Source organism: Atractosteus spatula, chromosome 3 (genome assembly GCF_055471065.1).
Source record: "Atractosteus spatula isolate fAtrSpa1 chromosome 3, fAtrSpa1.hap1, whole genome shotgun sequence".
Lineage (NCBI taxonomy): Eukaryota > Metazoa > Chordata > Actinopteri > Semionotiformes > Lepisosteidae > Atractosteus > Atractosteus spatula.
Window position 1 is genome coordinate 4,193,210 of NC_142708.1, and position 12,778 is coordinate 4,205,987.

A 12,778-nucleotide genomic window follows, 5' to 3' on the forward strand; every position below is an offset into this window, starting at 1 on the left:
CTTTGCTGTCCCAATACTTTTGGAGGGCACTGTATATTATAAAGATGAGATGCTGAACTCCACTCCAATTCTTAGCCTCCCAAGATACTTTGGGCAAGAAAAAGAACTGTTTTGAGGTAGACCCAGAAAAAAGAGTCCAATGCATGAAGACCTGGCTGTCAGAAAAATAACCTTTTAATTTGAACATCTCCATAGAAGGTATTGTACCTTTCCTGATATTCACTTTAAAGTGACACAGGGTCATTACAATGTCCTTACGATTCAGAGGGTCTTACCTGTTGTGCACCACGCTCATTGCTAAGGGTGCGAAGCTCATCTGAATGAGTCACGCAGATCTCATGCAAGGCAGCCAGATCCCGAGACATGTCAGTTCTAAAGTGCTCTGTAGTGTCTGGAAGATCAGGAACATTCTGCAAAGCAAGATCATTCAGTTTTATGAAGTCTCCCTGATCAATTCAATGTCTGTTGTTAATCTCTTATGACACATTTATGATAAACCATGTCATGACTTACAAAAAAAACATATCACCAGATCTCCTTTTACTACGTAAGTGCAAGAAACAAATTAGTCTAGCTTTATAGTACTTGTAAACTGAAATCAACCTTGTAAAACTTAAATTTGTTTCACCTCTTAGACCAGTTTTTTTAAGAGTTTGGGAGAACGTCTGCAACTCTTATCAAATGTTGGCATCTGAAGAGTAAAAATAAAAACAACAACCAGAAATCCTCTGAAACACTACTAACCCCAAGTTCATCCAAGAACATAATCATTCGATGCTTGTTGTGCTTAATGAATGGATTCACTCCTTCCATGTAAGGCTCCTAAAAAACAAGCATTTCATATTCAAAATACCCCAGTGTTTAGAAAATGCAACACTATTTGAATACATATATATGCAATAACAATCTGGCAACCAGCGCATGAAAACACCATCTGTAGCAATGTAACCCTTTACCTTGGCACCAAACTCCACCAGGTTTGCCAGGTTCTGCACAGACTTGGCGATGAGAGTGAGAGTTCTGCCTGCTGTGGAAGAAGGAGGATCTGCAAAAACAGAAACAGCAAGTCAGAGACGCATGCCTCGAGCTTTTAATTTGTGGGTTTATCAACCATAAATGGAGCACTATGCAAGTGATGAAAAACTGACATTTTCATTATATTGACATATATGAATTTCATTCCTAAGCTCTTCAAAAAGCCAGGAAAAAAACTTGTCAATAATCTCTATAGAGTTTGGGATGGGGGCAGCAGTAAAGGGAAAACGTAAAGACCAAATACAGCTGGGTGATTCCTGAATGACTCGAGCCAGTAAGCATCAATCAAGCCTTTCATTTGAGCCTGCCTTCCAAACTCAGAGCTGCCAGGGGGACGTGGTCTGATCTCTGAAAACAAGCATGGGTCCAAATGCGAGGAAGCCCATCAGCCCGTTTGGTAGTTAGTAGCTAATTGATCCAAGGATCTTAAACAGCCGTGTCTTGAAAAAAAAGAAGTGTATTGGCTTTAATGATGTGGCTGGGTAGCTTGTTCCACACTCCCACAACACTGATAGGTTCCGCCAAGATTTGAACTCGGATCACTACAATCTGAGTCCAGAGTTAACATGTCAGTGGAACCTATTTAATGAAAAGATTACCTTTGATGCCTAATCATGCTGTAAAATTGTTGCACAGGTGAGAATGTCAACTTCATACACACAACCTTATTTCTTAGTCTTAATTCCTCTTTTGCTTTTATATGAGACAGGCACACATAACATTAATGCAGAACTATGTAAGAAAATGACATTTCGTTGTAATTCAAAATGCAAGACTGGCATTATTTGAAACTTGGGCAAATGTCCGGAGTACAATTTGGTCAGAAAAATATTTTTTTTAATACATTCTATTTAGTCACCTTATAACTGTACTGTGATATTAAAACGTCAATTAACATACCTGTAATGATATTAAACATCCTTGGGTTAAGGATTGCAGGACAAATCAGCCGCAGGAAGACAAACCCACTTTAAAATACAGAGAGAAACCAGAAATGTCAAAAATGCATATAACACACTACTGTAATATTATTACTTTTCAATAATGAGTAATGAGGAAATATGACAAGCATTTTAGTAGATGAAAAATAGTAATTTTCCACAAAAAAGGTTTTTTCCCCCCCGTTATACCCTATTCTGTGCATCTTAACACTATGACGTTTAACTTGGAAAGGACAAGTATAATTAGAAAGAAAGCAGCAGTAAATTCATGAAGTCGTTTTTATGAATAAGCTTCTAAAGTACACAATCAGAAAAATATTGCTTACCTTACAACTCTGGTCCTCATTGTTGTATTTTTTGGCCATTTCTGTTGCACAGATTTTTGTAAACATCCGTAAATGAATCTTAAGGTCCTACAAAAAAAACAAAAAATGGCATTATTCTTATAGATACTGTATCAACAAGTCTAATTAATCTTAAAATTGAAACAGTATTGCTTATTGGTTCTTTCAATATTCAGCAAACACGGAACCTAAACCGGAGAGACCAGAGAAGCTAACCACTTACCTTGTGAAAGCTACATGCCATCCTGATCTGTTAAACTCTTCTAAAAAACATGTTCTAAGTGTTTGCTGCACAAGAGATACTTTGATGATGCATTTTAAAACTGAGGCTAAAACAGGAAATGTGGAGATGAAGAACAGGGAAAACAACAAAAAAGTTTATTAAAATGTTTCTTAAAACGTTACAATCATGTACAGTGCCGTTTGTAAATATTTGGACAGTGACACAATGTCTGTTGTTTTGGCTCTGTACTCCAGCACATTGGATTTGAAATGAAACAATGACTATGAGGTTTAAGTGCAGAATGTCAACATTAATTCAAGGGTATTTAGGTCTTGATATACTGTATTTTACTTGCCTGAGGCGGATACCACAACAAAAATAGTAGAAATAAAAAATACTGACATGCTGGTTCTCCTCTCAGGCTTGAAAGATATGATTTTATAAAGACTAAAGAAAGAAAAAAAATCAGAAATTAAAGCTTTTCTTAATTTGTTCCAAAGTAAACCATCTACTTACGGTGGAAGAATCTCTGCAGCCATGAATATCTTTTCAACAAGCTCTGAAAGGATGTTCAAGAGGTGTATCAAGTTAATGCTCACATCTTCATTCTTCTCCAGTTTGGAAGGATTCAGCTGAAGAGTGAAAAGGTGTACCTTAACATTAACTTTCCTAATCCTGCATGACCAACACCCACGTCCGGAAAATGGGGGAAAAAATGGTTTCAAATAAGAACGTTTTAAAAAGGGCTAACAAATCCCAACAGAGCGCTCCCATCAGGTGGTGTTTTGCAGAGTGGCACGATTAACCACAGAATATGAGATCAAGCCTGTCAGGTCCTGTGGTGAAAAGACAATGCTGCCTTCAAATCCTCAGGGCAGAAAATTGAAAAAAATGCGTGGCATAAAATACTGATTACATATTTTTTTCCTACTGCTGTTTTCATGCACAGCGAAAAGTAACTTTGTCAATGAAAAGCTGATGATGTGGCTGTACCTCACATGACTGCTTGCTCTCCATTATTTTCAGTATGGTATCCTTGAGTGCGTGGTGGACAAAAGGCGTGGCTGTAGCTTTCATGTACTGCTCCATAAGCGTGCTTGCGAGAGTGGTGGCACGGAAGAGCGTTGTGGCTTCATCTAGAGTAAGAACAAGGGGGAAAATTAACACGGCCCTCTTCCGTGTCATCACATTCAAGGTCGTGAACCTGGATACTCTGTACAGCCATACTGCTGGTGAAATGAAACAACCTACTTGACGGCTGAAGCCATGCCTGACAACTGATAATCAGCCAGTGGAGGTGGACTTGGGTCAGTCTGAACCCTAATCCTGCCTGCAAAAACACCACATGCTCTTCCCAGCATGCTCTGTCTTCCAGAAAGTTAAAAGAACACAAGACAGGGTGCAGACAAGAGAAGGCCACTGGGCTCATCCAGCTGTTTGGTAGTTAATAGCTAACCGACCCCAGGAAATCATCCAGCTGTGTTTTGAAAAATGGGGTATCGGCTTCAACAACATGGCTGGGTAGTTTGTTCCAGACGGCAAAGGTGCAAAGATGTCAATATTGACAAGTTAGAAAATTCAGCCATTGGCATATATAAAAGAATGATGCAATTTACACTGTAAAAATTACCTCTATTTTAGTCATTGCTCAGAAGGTATAATTCAGTTGAACTACGTGAAACATACCCTCCATGCTTATTTCCCTGTCGTTTAGTGTTCTCAGAAGTGGCGCTTCTGCCTTCTCGTGCCGAAATATCCTCAGTAAAATACTAGCCAGCAAAGTCCGGTCCTGTCCACAGACGTGAGCCAGAGCATAGATTGCATGGAATTCCTTCTGCAGTATGAGCTGAACGAGATTCAGATGAGGAGAGAGATAAATGATGCTTTTATTTCAAACATTTGCGATTTGATCCTTTGTTTATGACTGTATTTTTATACTAAAGACCTTGCACTTCCCACTACTGTGCTGTTACTAACCCTACAGATTGCTACTCGTCTCTAATTCCACCTATAACTTCGACATCGAGAATACCGTTACGCATATTTGGTTATGCGTTTTCCAGAGATAAAGAGGTCTGAAGACAAGCATGGACTTCATCTTACCTGCTTGAAATCTTCATACTCTTCCTCTGGCATGATCTTCTCCACCGAATACCTTGCTCTGACACGGAGCGAGCCGGGCTCAATGCCCTTGAGAGGAACGTTTGAGCTCAGAGGAAACCACTCATCTATCATTTGGCCCTTCTGCAACTTGCTTAGCTGGCAGCGCATGAACACTGGAAAAACAAAGCAAAATTTTCAATTCCCCACACTCTGCCTGTCTAATAAAATACCTAAACTTTCAAGATGTAATTTATACAGCTCCCTTTTGTTTATATATGATTCTTCTAAACCGTTCTTAATTGACAATCCAGGCCCAAAACAATTTCACAGGCCTTTCCATTGCTTTCTTTTAAGGCTCATCGTGTACAGGCTGTATTGTGTACAGTCTTCAAAGAAGAACGAATTAAAGGAATAGGTTTCTGAAAACCCAAGCAGAATCAGCTTGATGTTTCATTGGTTACAAGTTTGCCACATTTGCCTTTTCTTTATATATTTTCCTGTATATGTTGGCAATGTTTTGTTTAATAATGCAGTAGTGACTTCTACGTTACTTTCATATTATCTATTTACTTAATTATTTTTTTAATACTGGTGTGGAGTTAGTTATGTATATAACATTCATTTGTACTGTATTATGACTACAAGCTTTAAAGCAACAAAATGTGAAAACTACAAGGGTCTGGACACTTTAAGACACTATGAGAATCACATTATATCACATTACATCAGAATTATTTTCTTCTTTTGAATTTTAAATGTTTTTGTTATCATGTTGCATCCTTAAGTCCACATCATACTGTGACTCCAGTCTGAGGCAGTTTAAGGAGCAGTAGAGAGAATCTGATTAGATCTTAGAGGACTGTTCGCATCTGGAGTGATTAGGAAGGCCTTCTGCATCCCCAAAAGCAGTACTAAAAGAATGTAAAGATCAGCTTATAGAAGATTTTTATGCATTTGATAACATTGAAGAAACATTTTCTTTTTCAAGCAGAGAAAAACAGTCCTCATCCTCAACTGGGCCAGAAATCCAGCTGTCACCAGGTCACAGATGCAGAGGACAAGAAAGAAAGAGTATTTCATTCCCATTAGAATAATGGGAAATGAACTTAACAGCCAGTTCCAATATGCGTCTGTTATGAAACTGTATGTACTCACGGATATCAGGGTCTTTGCTCTTTTTTGTCTTATTGCTCAGGCTGATTTCAAACCTGTTGATTTCACTGGACAGGTCACTGAAGAAACAAAAAATAAAAAATAGAAAAGATAGACAAAGGACTAAGCTAATGCCCACCGAACACTTAAAACTAGTTTAAGGTTAAGAATAATCGAATTTATGGTTAAAATGCAAGGATGGTAAATGTTTTATATCATTTTAATAAAACAGAATGGCTGACTAAGCTTCTAAGATATAATATTGTCTGAAAATGAACAATCTATTACACTATTAAACTTTAACATCTGACTGCATTATTTTAATTCTTTAGCAGTGTCTCAGCATTTAACGTAGCACGTGGTACTTTTCAGTTTTCAACAAAAAAAAGCATACTCAAAGATGAATTCTTCTGTCCACACAGGATTTTGCCCTTCTCTGGGATGCGTTTTTGCCACCTGCACGCTGTTCAAATAAATATTGCAGTAGGGATTTGTGAAGTGTTTTACGGGAAGCTTGTGGGCCTCTTCCACATAAAGAACTAAACTGCTGACCTGGAGAGGTAAAAGAAAGAAACCTTTTCACAACACAAATCTCCATGTTCCACCTGAACTCGACAGAGGAAGCCAATGTCTGAACTATTACTGCCAAAGAAGAACAAATCTAATTTCCCTCTAGGAACTGAACTTACCCTTTCATGAAAAGCATCCAGCCTCTATAAACATGACGTGCTTTTCTTGATAATTGGATAAAGATTTCTTCATTAATACAAACAGAAGATACATTTATCCCACCAGGAAAAGAAGCTGAAATTAGAGTACCCCTCCCCCCAAACAGAACTGAGTTCTTAATTCAATAATAATTGTTTGTTGGGATTCACTTGTATCAGATAATGGAAAAATGTGATGATCCAATCCGTTTCTCAGCTTGAATCTGCATTCAGAATGGAATACTTTCTTAATGGATGCATTTTGGATGAAACATGCAGACAAAAAAAAAAATTACCTAGGCAGTCATTTCAGAATTTTTTTTTTTCCAGTTTCTGTATTTCTTGCTGAAAAGGAAGACTAGAAAAGCCTTTTGCTTCTAAATACATGCAAGTTCCATTATTACATATTGTAAACAAACAAGTTCGCATCTTTAGCTGTGCGTTCTGTACCTGACGAAGACGTTTATGAGATGATGGCTGTGTTGGTTTCCTTAGGTTACTGCAAAACGTTTGCAAACATTTCATCCAGTCCTACAAAAAAAGGGATGAATTTAGGAAAAGAAATGCAGGATCCTAAGCTTTCAAGAATATACTTGCATATACTGTACTTGCAATTGTAAAATTGTAAATTAGGGTGTTTTTTTTTCGGCTGCAAGAAGAACGGCAGTGCTGCTGGCGGGAACGTACCAGCTTTAGAAGGAAAGGCAAACACGTGTACCTGTGCTTGTTCAGGAGTTTCTCCCGCAAAGTAGAAGATGTAATGCTCCTCACTAAAGTGCTGAACTACAATCTGAAAACAGTTTGGCCTGAAACAGGAGGGAAGTCAAAGTGCATAATTAGAAACTGGAATAAAAACAGGTTGATATTAATGATGCAAAAGCAAGATTTTTAGAGCGCTGACGTTTCAAAAGAAAATATGTACAGCCTCTCTTTTTTAATTTCAGAACAACACAAGAAGTGAAAGATCTAAGCACTATATTATATTGAACACAAAATAAGTTTTAGAATAGAATTGGAAATTAAAACTTCCAATGACTTACAATATTAACATAAAAGAAAAAAAAGACAACATTTTATATATGTTAATCTGCAACAGGAAAACAACTATTTCAGCTATACTTTCACCTAAATGTTAAATGTGCATGCCACCCATATTAATTCCACATTGGGATTAAATGTAGCAGTGGAACAATATACAATCTATAACAGGATTAATCGATTTCTGACTTTTGATCAATGTCAGTTTAAATAAAATATAAAAATAAAACTATCCAGGAGAACTTTACATTTACAGTTAGTGTTCCCAGGCAAGGTATTCCTGCTGCCTTCATCTCTCTCCCTCAGATCTGAAGAGGGCTCATCTGCCCAAAATATTGTTTCTTTCTACTTTTCAATGTTGAATTAACCTTCACTTGTATCCTTGCAGCCAACACATGCTGATGCAGCTCCCCACTCAGATGGCTGTATCCATATATGTTGCACATATTAAGAGGCAATGTAGGAACGTTTCGATAGGACGAATGAAGCTTAAAATAAGTAAAGGTAAGTCTTTACTTGTCAGTTCATGGCAACATGCAGGAACAGCTCCTCACCTGCCAAACAGACTGTCATGGACTCCATACACAGAGCACACACTCAGATCAATCAAACCTTTAGGTTTGGTGGCTCGTTTTTCACTTTCAAAGTAGATCAGTTGTGCATCATTCCCCTCCAGAATGAAGTACAGATTTTTCCACCTTTTACCTTTGCCTGTCAAAAAAGAACCAAGATCCAAAAAATGTTACTTAATGATACTAATTATCATCTGTTAAACATTTCACCTTAAAAGCAATCAACTCAAAAGTACTTTACAACACAAACAGCTTAATTACTTTATATTTCTTTTTAATTTGGAACAGTTAAATAATGACACATCATTAAGAAATATAATGTACCTTTATGAATTAGGAGGTAGCCTTTCTTGACAATGTTTTTATAAAATGCGTCCTTTGTCTTTCGTCGAATAGTGTTGTATATCTCTTCACGATCCACCAAGTCAGAAAGTACTTGTTCCTGATGCTAAGAGAGGTAGAATGTGTTGTTTAATGATAAACATATGGTTTTCACCTCCTTGCTTTCTCAATATACTTTAATAAAAATATATAATTTAATATTAACATCATAATCCAGTGTAATCTGCCAATCTGCCAACAGCAGATTTAATTTCTAACCAATACCGCAAGACCGCTACAATCTAGCAGACAATGGCACTTAAGTATTAACATAATTAGTTTTGTTAAAAAATAAAAACATAACATGCACTAGGCCAACTATTTGTAAGCAATGTTGCAAATGAAGAACAAGACTAGAAAAGAAAAGGGTCCCCTTCATCCAAATTACCTTTACATTAGACAAAGACAACCAGGTAGTCCTCCAAAAAACAACCTGGCTACTCCATTCTTCAATCTGTTTATCTATGGAACTCTTGAGGTAGGAATTCCACACAAAAGATAGTAAGGAAGCACAGAAGTAATGATAACCCTAGGAATACTAGAGAGTACCTGGAATCCCAGAAATTCATAGTGCCAAGAAAAAAATATTCTCCAATTCTCCAAAAAGTACGGCCACTGACATGCATCACAAGCAGACATCTTCTGTTTAAAGATCTAAGAGGGTGGACAATTCGCACCAGTTGCCTTGGGATGTAACACCTACCTGCACAGAAACCGGATCCTTTAGGTAGTAACCCTCAACAATCTGCTCTTTTCTGTAATGGTCAATGATGTCATCAATGCTAAGGGGAAGAATAAGAACACAACGAACAATCAATTATTCAGATCCACCCTGCTTCTAATTGACACTTCTCTATGACGTGAAGTTCTTAGTTTGGCAACTTCAAAACTTATGGTGGCAAGTTTTTCCCACTGTGCGGGGGTGCCCAACAAAACAACCGTTTGTGTTACTGTATAGCGAATTTTAATATTCTACATATATTTTTAATCCCACGAGCTATAAGCAGTACACAAATACACAAAATTTACCACTAATAGCCAGTCCTTAAAAGATTGAACTTGTCTTTGCTTACCTAATGTGAGAACCCATTCAAAACGTAAATGGAAAATATAAGCAATCCAACAACACACGTGCTTCAAAAAAGATTATATTTTACTTACTACTACTTTGCATACTCAGCATTTTCTTTTATGTCAGGCAACACAATCTTTGAACACAACAGGTAGGATCACTGTACTGTGTCATTAGCTGCAAAATATTAACTCTCCTTTTTATTTTGGTGTGTGAGATGTGGTTAAATCAATCTGGTCAATCATAGCATAAACACAAAAATCGTCTTTAAACCTATGTTAAAATGAGATTATATTCTTGAAAATGTAATGCAGTGCATGTGTATAGGTATATTTTAGAATTTGTCCACCTAGTGGAAAGGGCAGTTAGCTTTTATCCTTTTTGTTAAAAAACAAACTATTTAACTTCGGCTACAGAATCACTTGCCATATGACTTCATCAACAGTTCTGTGATGTTTGTAGACATAGTTTTCAGTACTTTCCCAATATGTATGTTCAACAGGAAAGTGTTTCATGCATTAGGGCAAGCAATAAGAGGAACATCTGAGGTAGGTATACCACTAACCTGTTATAGTACCTCCCTCCCATCATAAATTGATTGTTTGGAGTAGGACATATTTTAAATCGCTGGATGTTCTCAGTGGTCCGAAAGAACAGTGAATAGTCACCAGGTGTGTTGTCTGAAGGTCTGACCAGAAAACTGCATACTTGTCCAACTAGGGCAAAAAAAAAGATTTGAAAACTAAGTCACACTTAAGGTGAACATAACATCAGCATATGTACAGACATGTTAGCTCATTTGTAAACACAACACAAAAATACCTTTCATTTGTTTGATTTTTGTTTTCAATTTTTAAGAAGTATTTTTTATTTTTCTCTCACAGCGTTAAAAATACCTGTAATAATAAAAGCAGCAGAAAATATATTCAGATATGCAGGGAATCTGCAATCAACTTTAAGCCTGAAATAAATTATAAATTCAACAAGTAGTGATATAAAGGAACAAGTAAAGGTTAATTCCATGCTGAAAAGAGAATAAAGGAAACAACGTTGTGCTTTCTTCCTTCCCTTTTCAGCATGGAATAAAACCTTTACTTGTTCCTTTGCAGCCTACGCATGCTGACGCAGCTCCCTGCTTGAAGTAGTGATATAACTCTTTTTCAATGTAAGCTCTCTTTAGGGGAAGAAAATAAATGAATATCTGACTAAAGTGATACAAAGAAGTGTCATATACAATGTGTAGTACGGCCTCACTGATTTATGAAAATGTACATAGAAAAATAATTACCAAGATATAAATTACACATTGTACTTAAACCTCAAATATTTGATCATTCTGATAATTTGATAATAATTCTGATAAATTAATAATGATTAATCTGTTCACCTAAAAAACCCAACAAAGCAGATAAGCAACAAAGCTCCTTACTCTTCACTTCAGTAGTAGTATGCAGTTTATCACAGAGATGTCGAGTTCTGTATACGCTGGAGTTTTGCACTTTTTCTAGTAACTGCCTGACAGCATTATATTCACATTCACTACTTGAGATGTACAAAGGCCACCCTTTTGGTGTCTAAATCACATACTGAACCTGTAGAACATATTGCTCACATTTCATAAGGAAGTGAATTCACAAAACAAATCTCTCTCTCGTATTGACTTCTCACATTCTATCTTTTTTTCCTATAAAGGGTAAAGCACCTTGGAAGTCTGGTCAATCGTGATGTGGTGGTCTGAGGCACGCCGCTTCATTAATATATCGTCCGTGCGGATTTCACTCGTGTTCTTTTGCCACTATTTTTAATTGCTTAATCCTCTGGGAGTGAAAGCCAGAAGGCCACTCCTAAGTGAGCAGGGGCTTCATTGCTATTGGCCTGGTGCGGCAGTAATGTTCAAGTGCGTCACTGCACTGTGATGCATATTGCTGCGTTAACCCACTGAGGTGCACTGAGCTTTCCGTCTGCAGAAACACCAGCAACATTACATCTTCTTACCCTTTAAAACCCTGACCTTTAAAGAAACATCTACACTCTACTGCAAACTTGGAACCATCTCATTTTAAAAGGTTCAAAAGGACAGCACTTTAGCCTGTAAAAACATTTAAAACATTCCTATTCGCAGTAGCAGTTCATTTATCACACGATAAAAAATTCAACAAATAACATCCAAGATCCGAGTGCAAACTGTTAACAGAAATTGTACACAAATTCGATATGAAAGCAATTATATACGATTTCCCGACAAGTATTCTGTTTAAGGAATCCTGATGCAGCATACCATTTAGTTATTATGCTTTTGGCAGACATTTCTAGAACCATCCAAGAGAACATTTCCAATAAGTTACTCTATGATAAAACATTATGTCAATCACATGAGAAATTTTTCAGAGTCTGTCTCTAAAAATGATAAGGGGTTTTCAGCTTGTTCTTAATTCAGGAATACATCAATACCACATACTATATAATTACTTCATACAGCTGAGTTTACATTGTTTCGCTTTAAGATGCTCACGTAATTGCCATTATATCATAACTACTGACCTTTAATTTATATTTCATTTGAAACAATAATATTTCATATTGGCTGGTACTCATGGTTCTTTTTTCCCCCCCCCACCCCCTTCTATAGGCACGTACTGTATTTATTAAGGTTTTAATTTCAAACTGGTGTGGATACTGATCGGGTACCTGTCATCAGCAGGTTGTATGCTTCCTGTTTGTTGATCTTTCCATGATACCAGCTAGAAAAAGGATGAAAATAGCCCATTATAAAACAAAAACAATGGAAAGAGCTGCATCCCTGTTTCTTCTCTGTAGTAACATCATCAGCGAGCAGCCGAAGCTATGAGTCAGCGCTGACTCAGGTCTGCATGCTTAGTCATGTCTCTCCAGCCACGTTTCAGCCAATGGCATTGATACCTCTGATCACTCTTCAAAGATTAAGTCACATGTGCTCCCTTAAAAATAGAAATTAAATCCTTGGACAACCTTAAGTATATTTCTTTCACTGTCTTGTGTAAATTAGCAGCAAGCTGTATTTGGTTGAACAATTGGGAATACAAACAGAAGGTCTCCATGCTAAACTAATATCATTTCACCTGTATTCTCATGCAGATTTTAACCTCACTGATATGACTTAAACCATATTTTTCAGAAAATATTACAATCAGATCAAAACTGAGATAATATTCAATACGACAAGTAAATAAT

At 36.9% G+C, this 12,778-nt stretch overlaps 1 protein-coding gene across 2 annotated transcripts in view; it reads right to left on the bottom strand.

The window, feature by feature from the left end:
• Window positions 1-12,778, bottom strand: part of rasa1a (RAS p21 protein activator (GTPase activating protein) 1a) — a 49,553-nt gene that overhangs the window by 1,545 nt on the left and 35,230 nt on the right. Inside the window, exons 7-24 of one of the 2 annotated variants that reach the window (XM_088910331.1) lie at window positions 12,257-12,309; window positions 10,134-10,284; window positions 9,200-9,278; window positions 8,440-8,563; window positions 8,098-8,254; window positions 7,224-7,311; window positions 6,956-7,036; window positions 6,193-6,350; window positions 5,802-5,878; window positions 4,647-4,819; window positions 4,230-4,389; window positions 3,537-3,679; window positions 3,060-3,175; window positions 2,303-2,389; window positions 1,936-2,003; window positions 957-1,045; window positions 745-822; window positions 276-410 (exon numbers count right to left, since the gene is read on the bottom strand). In XM_088910331.1, the coding sequence (XP_088766457.1) occupies window positions 276-410; window positions 745-822; window positions 957-1,045; window positions 1,936-2,003; window positions 2,303-2,389; window positions 3,060-3,175; window positions 3,537-3,679; window positions 4,230-4,389; window positions 4,647-4,819; window positions 5,802-5,878; window positions 6,193-6,350; window positions 6,956-7,036; window positions 7,224-7,311; window positions 8,098-8,254; window positions 8,440-8,563; window positions 9,200-9,278; window positions 10,134-10,284; window positions 12,257-12,309 (2,017 nt within the window). The remainder of the gene's footprint in view (window positions 1-275; window positions 411-744; window positions 823-956; window positions 1,046-1,935; window positions 2,004-2,302; window positions 2,390-3,059; window positions 3,176-3,536; window positions 3,680-4,229; window positions 4,390-4,646; window positions 4,820-5,801; window positions 5,879-6,192; window positions 6,351-6,955; window positions 7,037-7,223; window positions 7,312-8,097; window positions 8,255-8,439; window positions 8,564-9,199; window positions 9,279-10,133; window positions 10,285-12,256; window positions 12,310-12,778) is intronic. The other variant, XM_088910332.1, reaches the window with a different exon arrangement.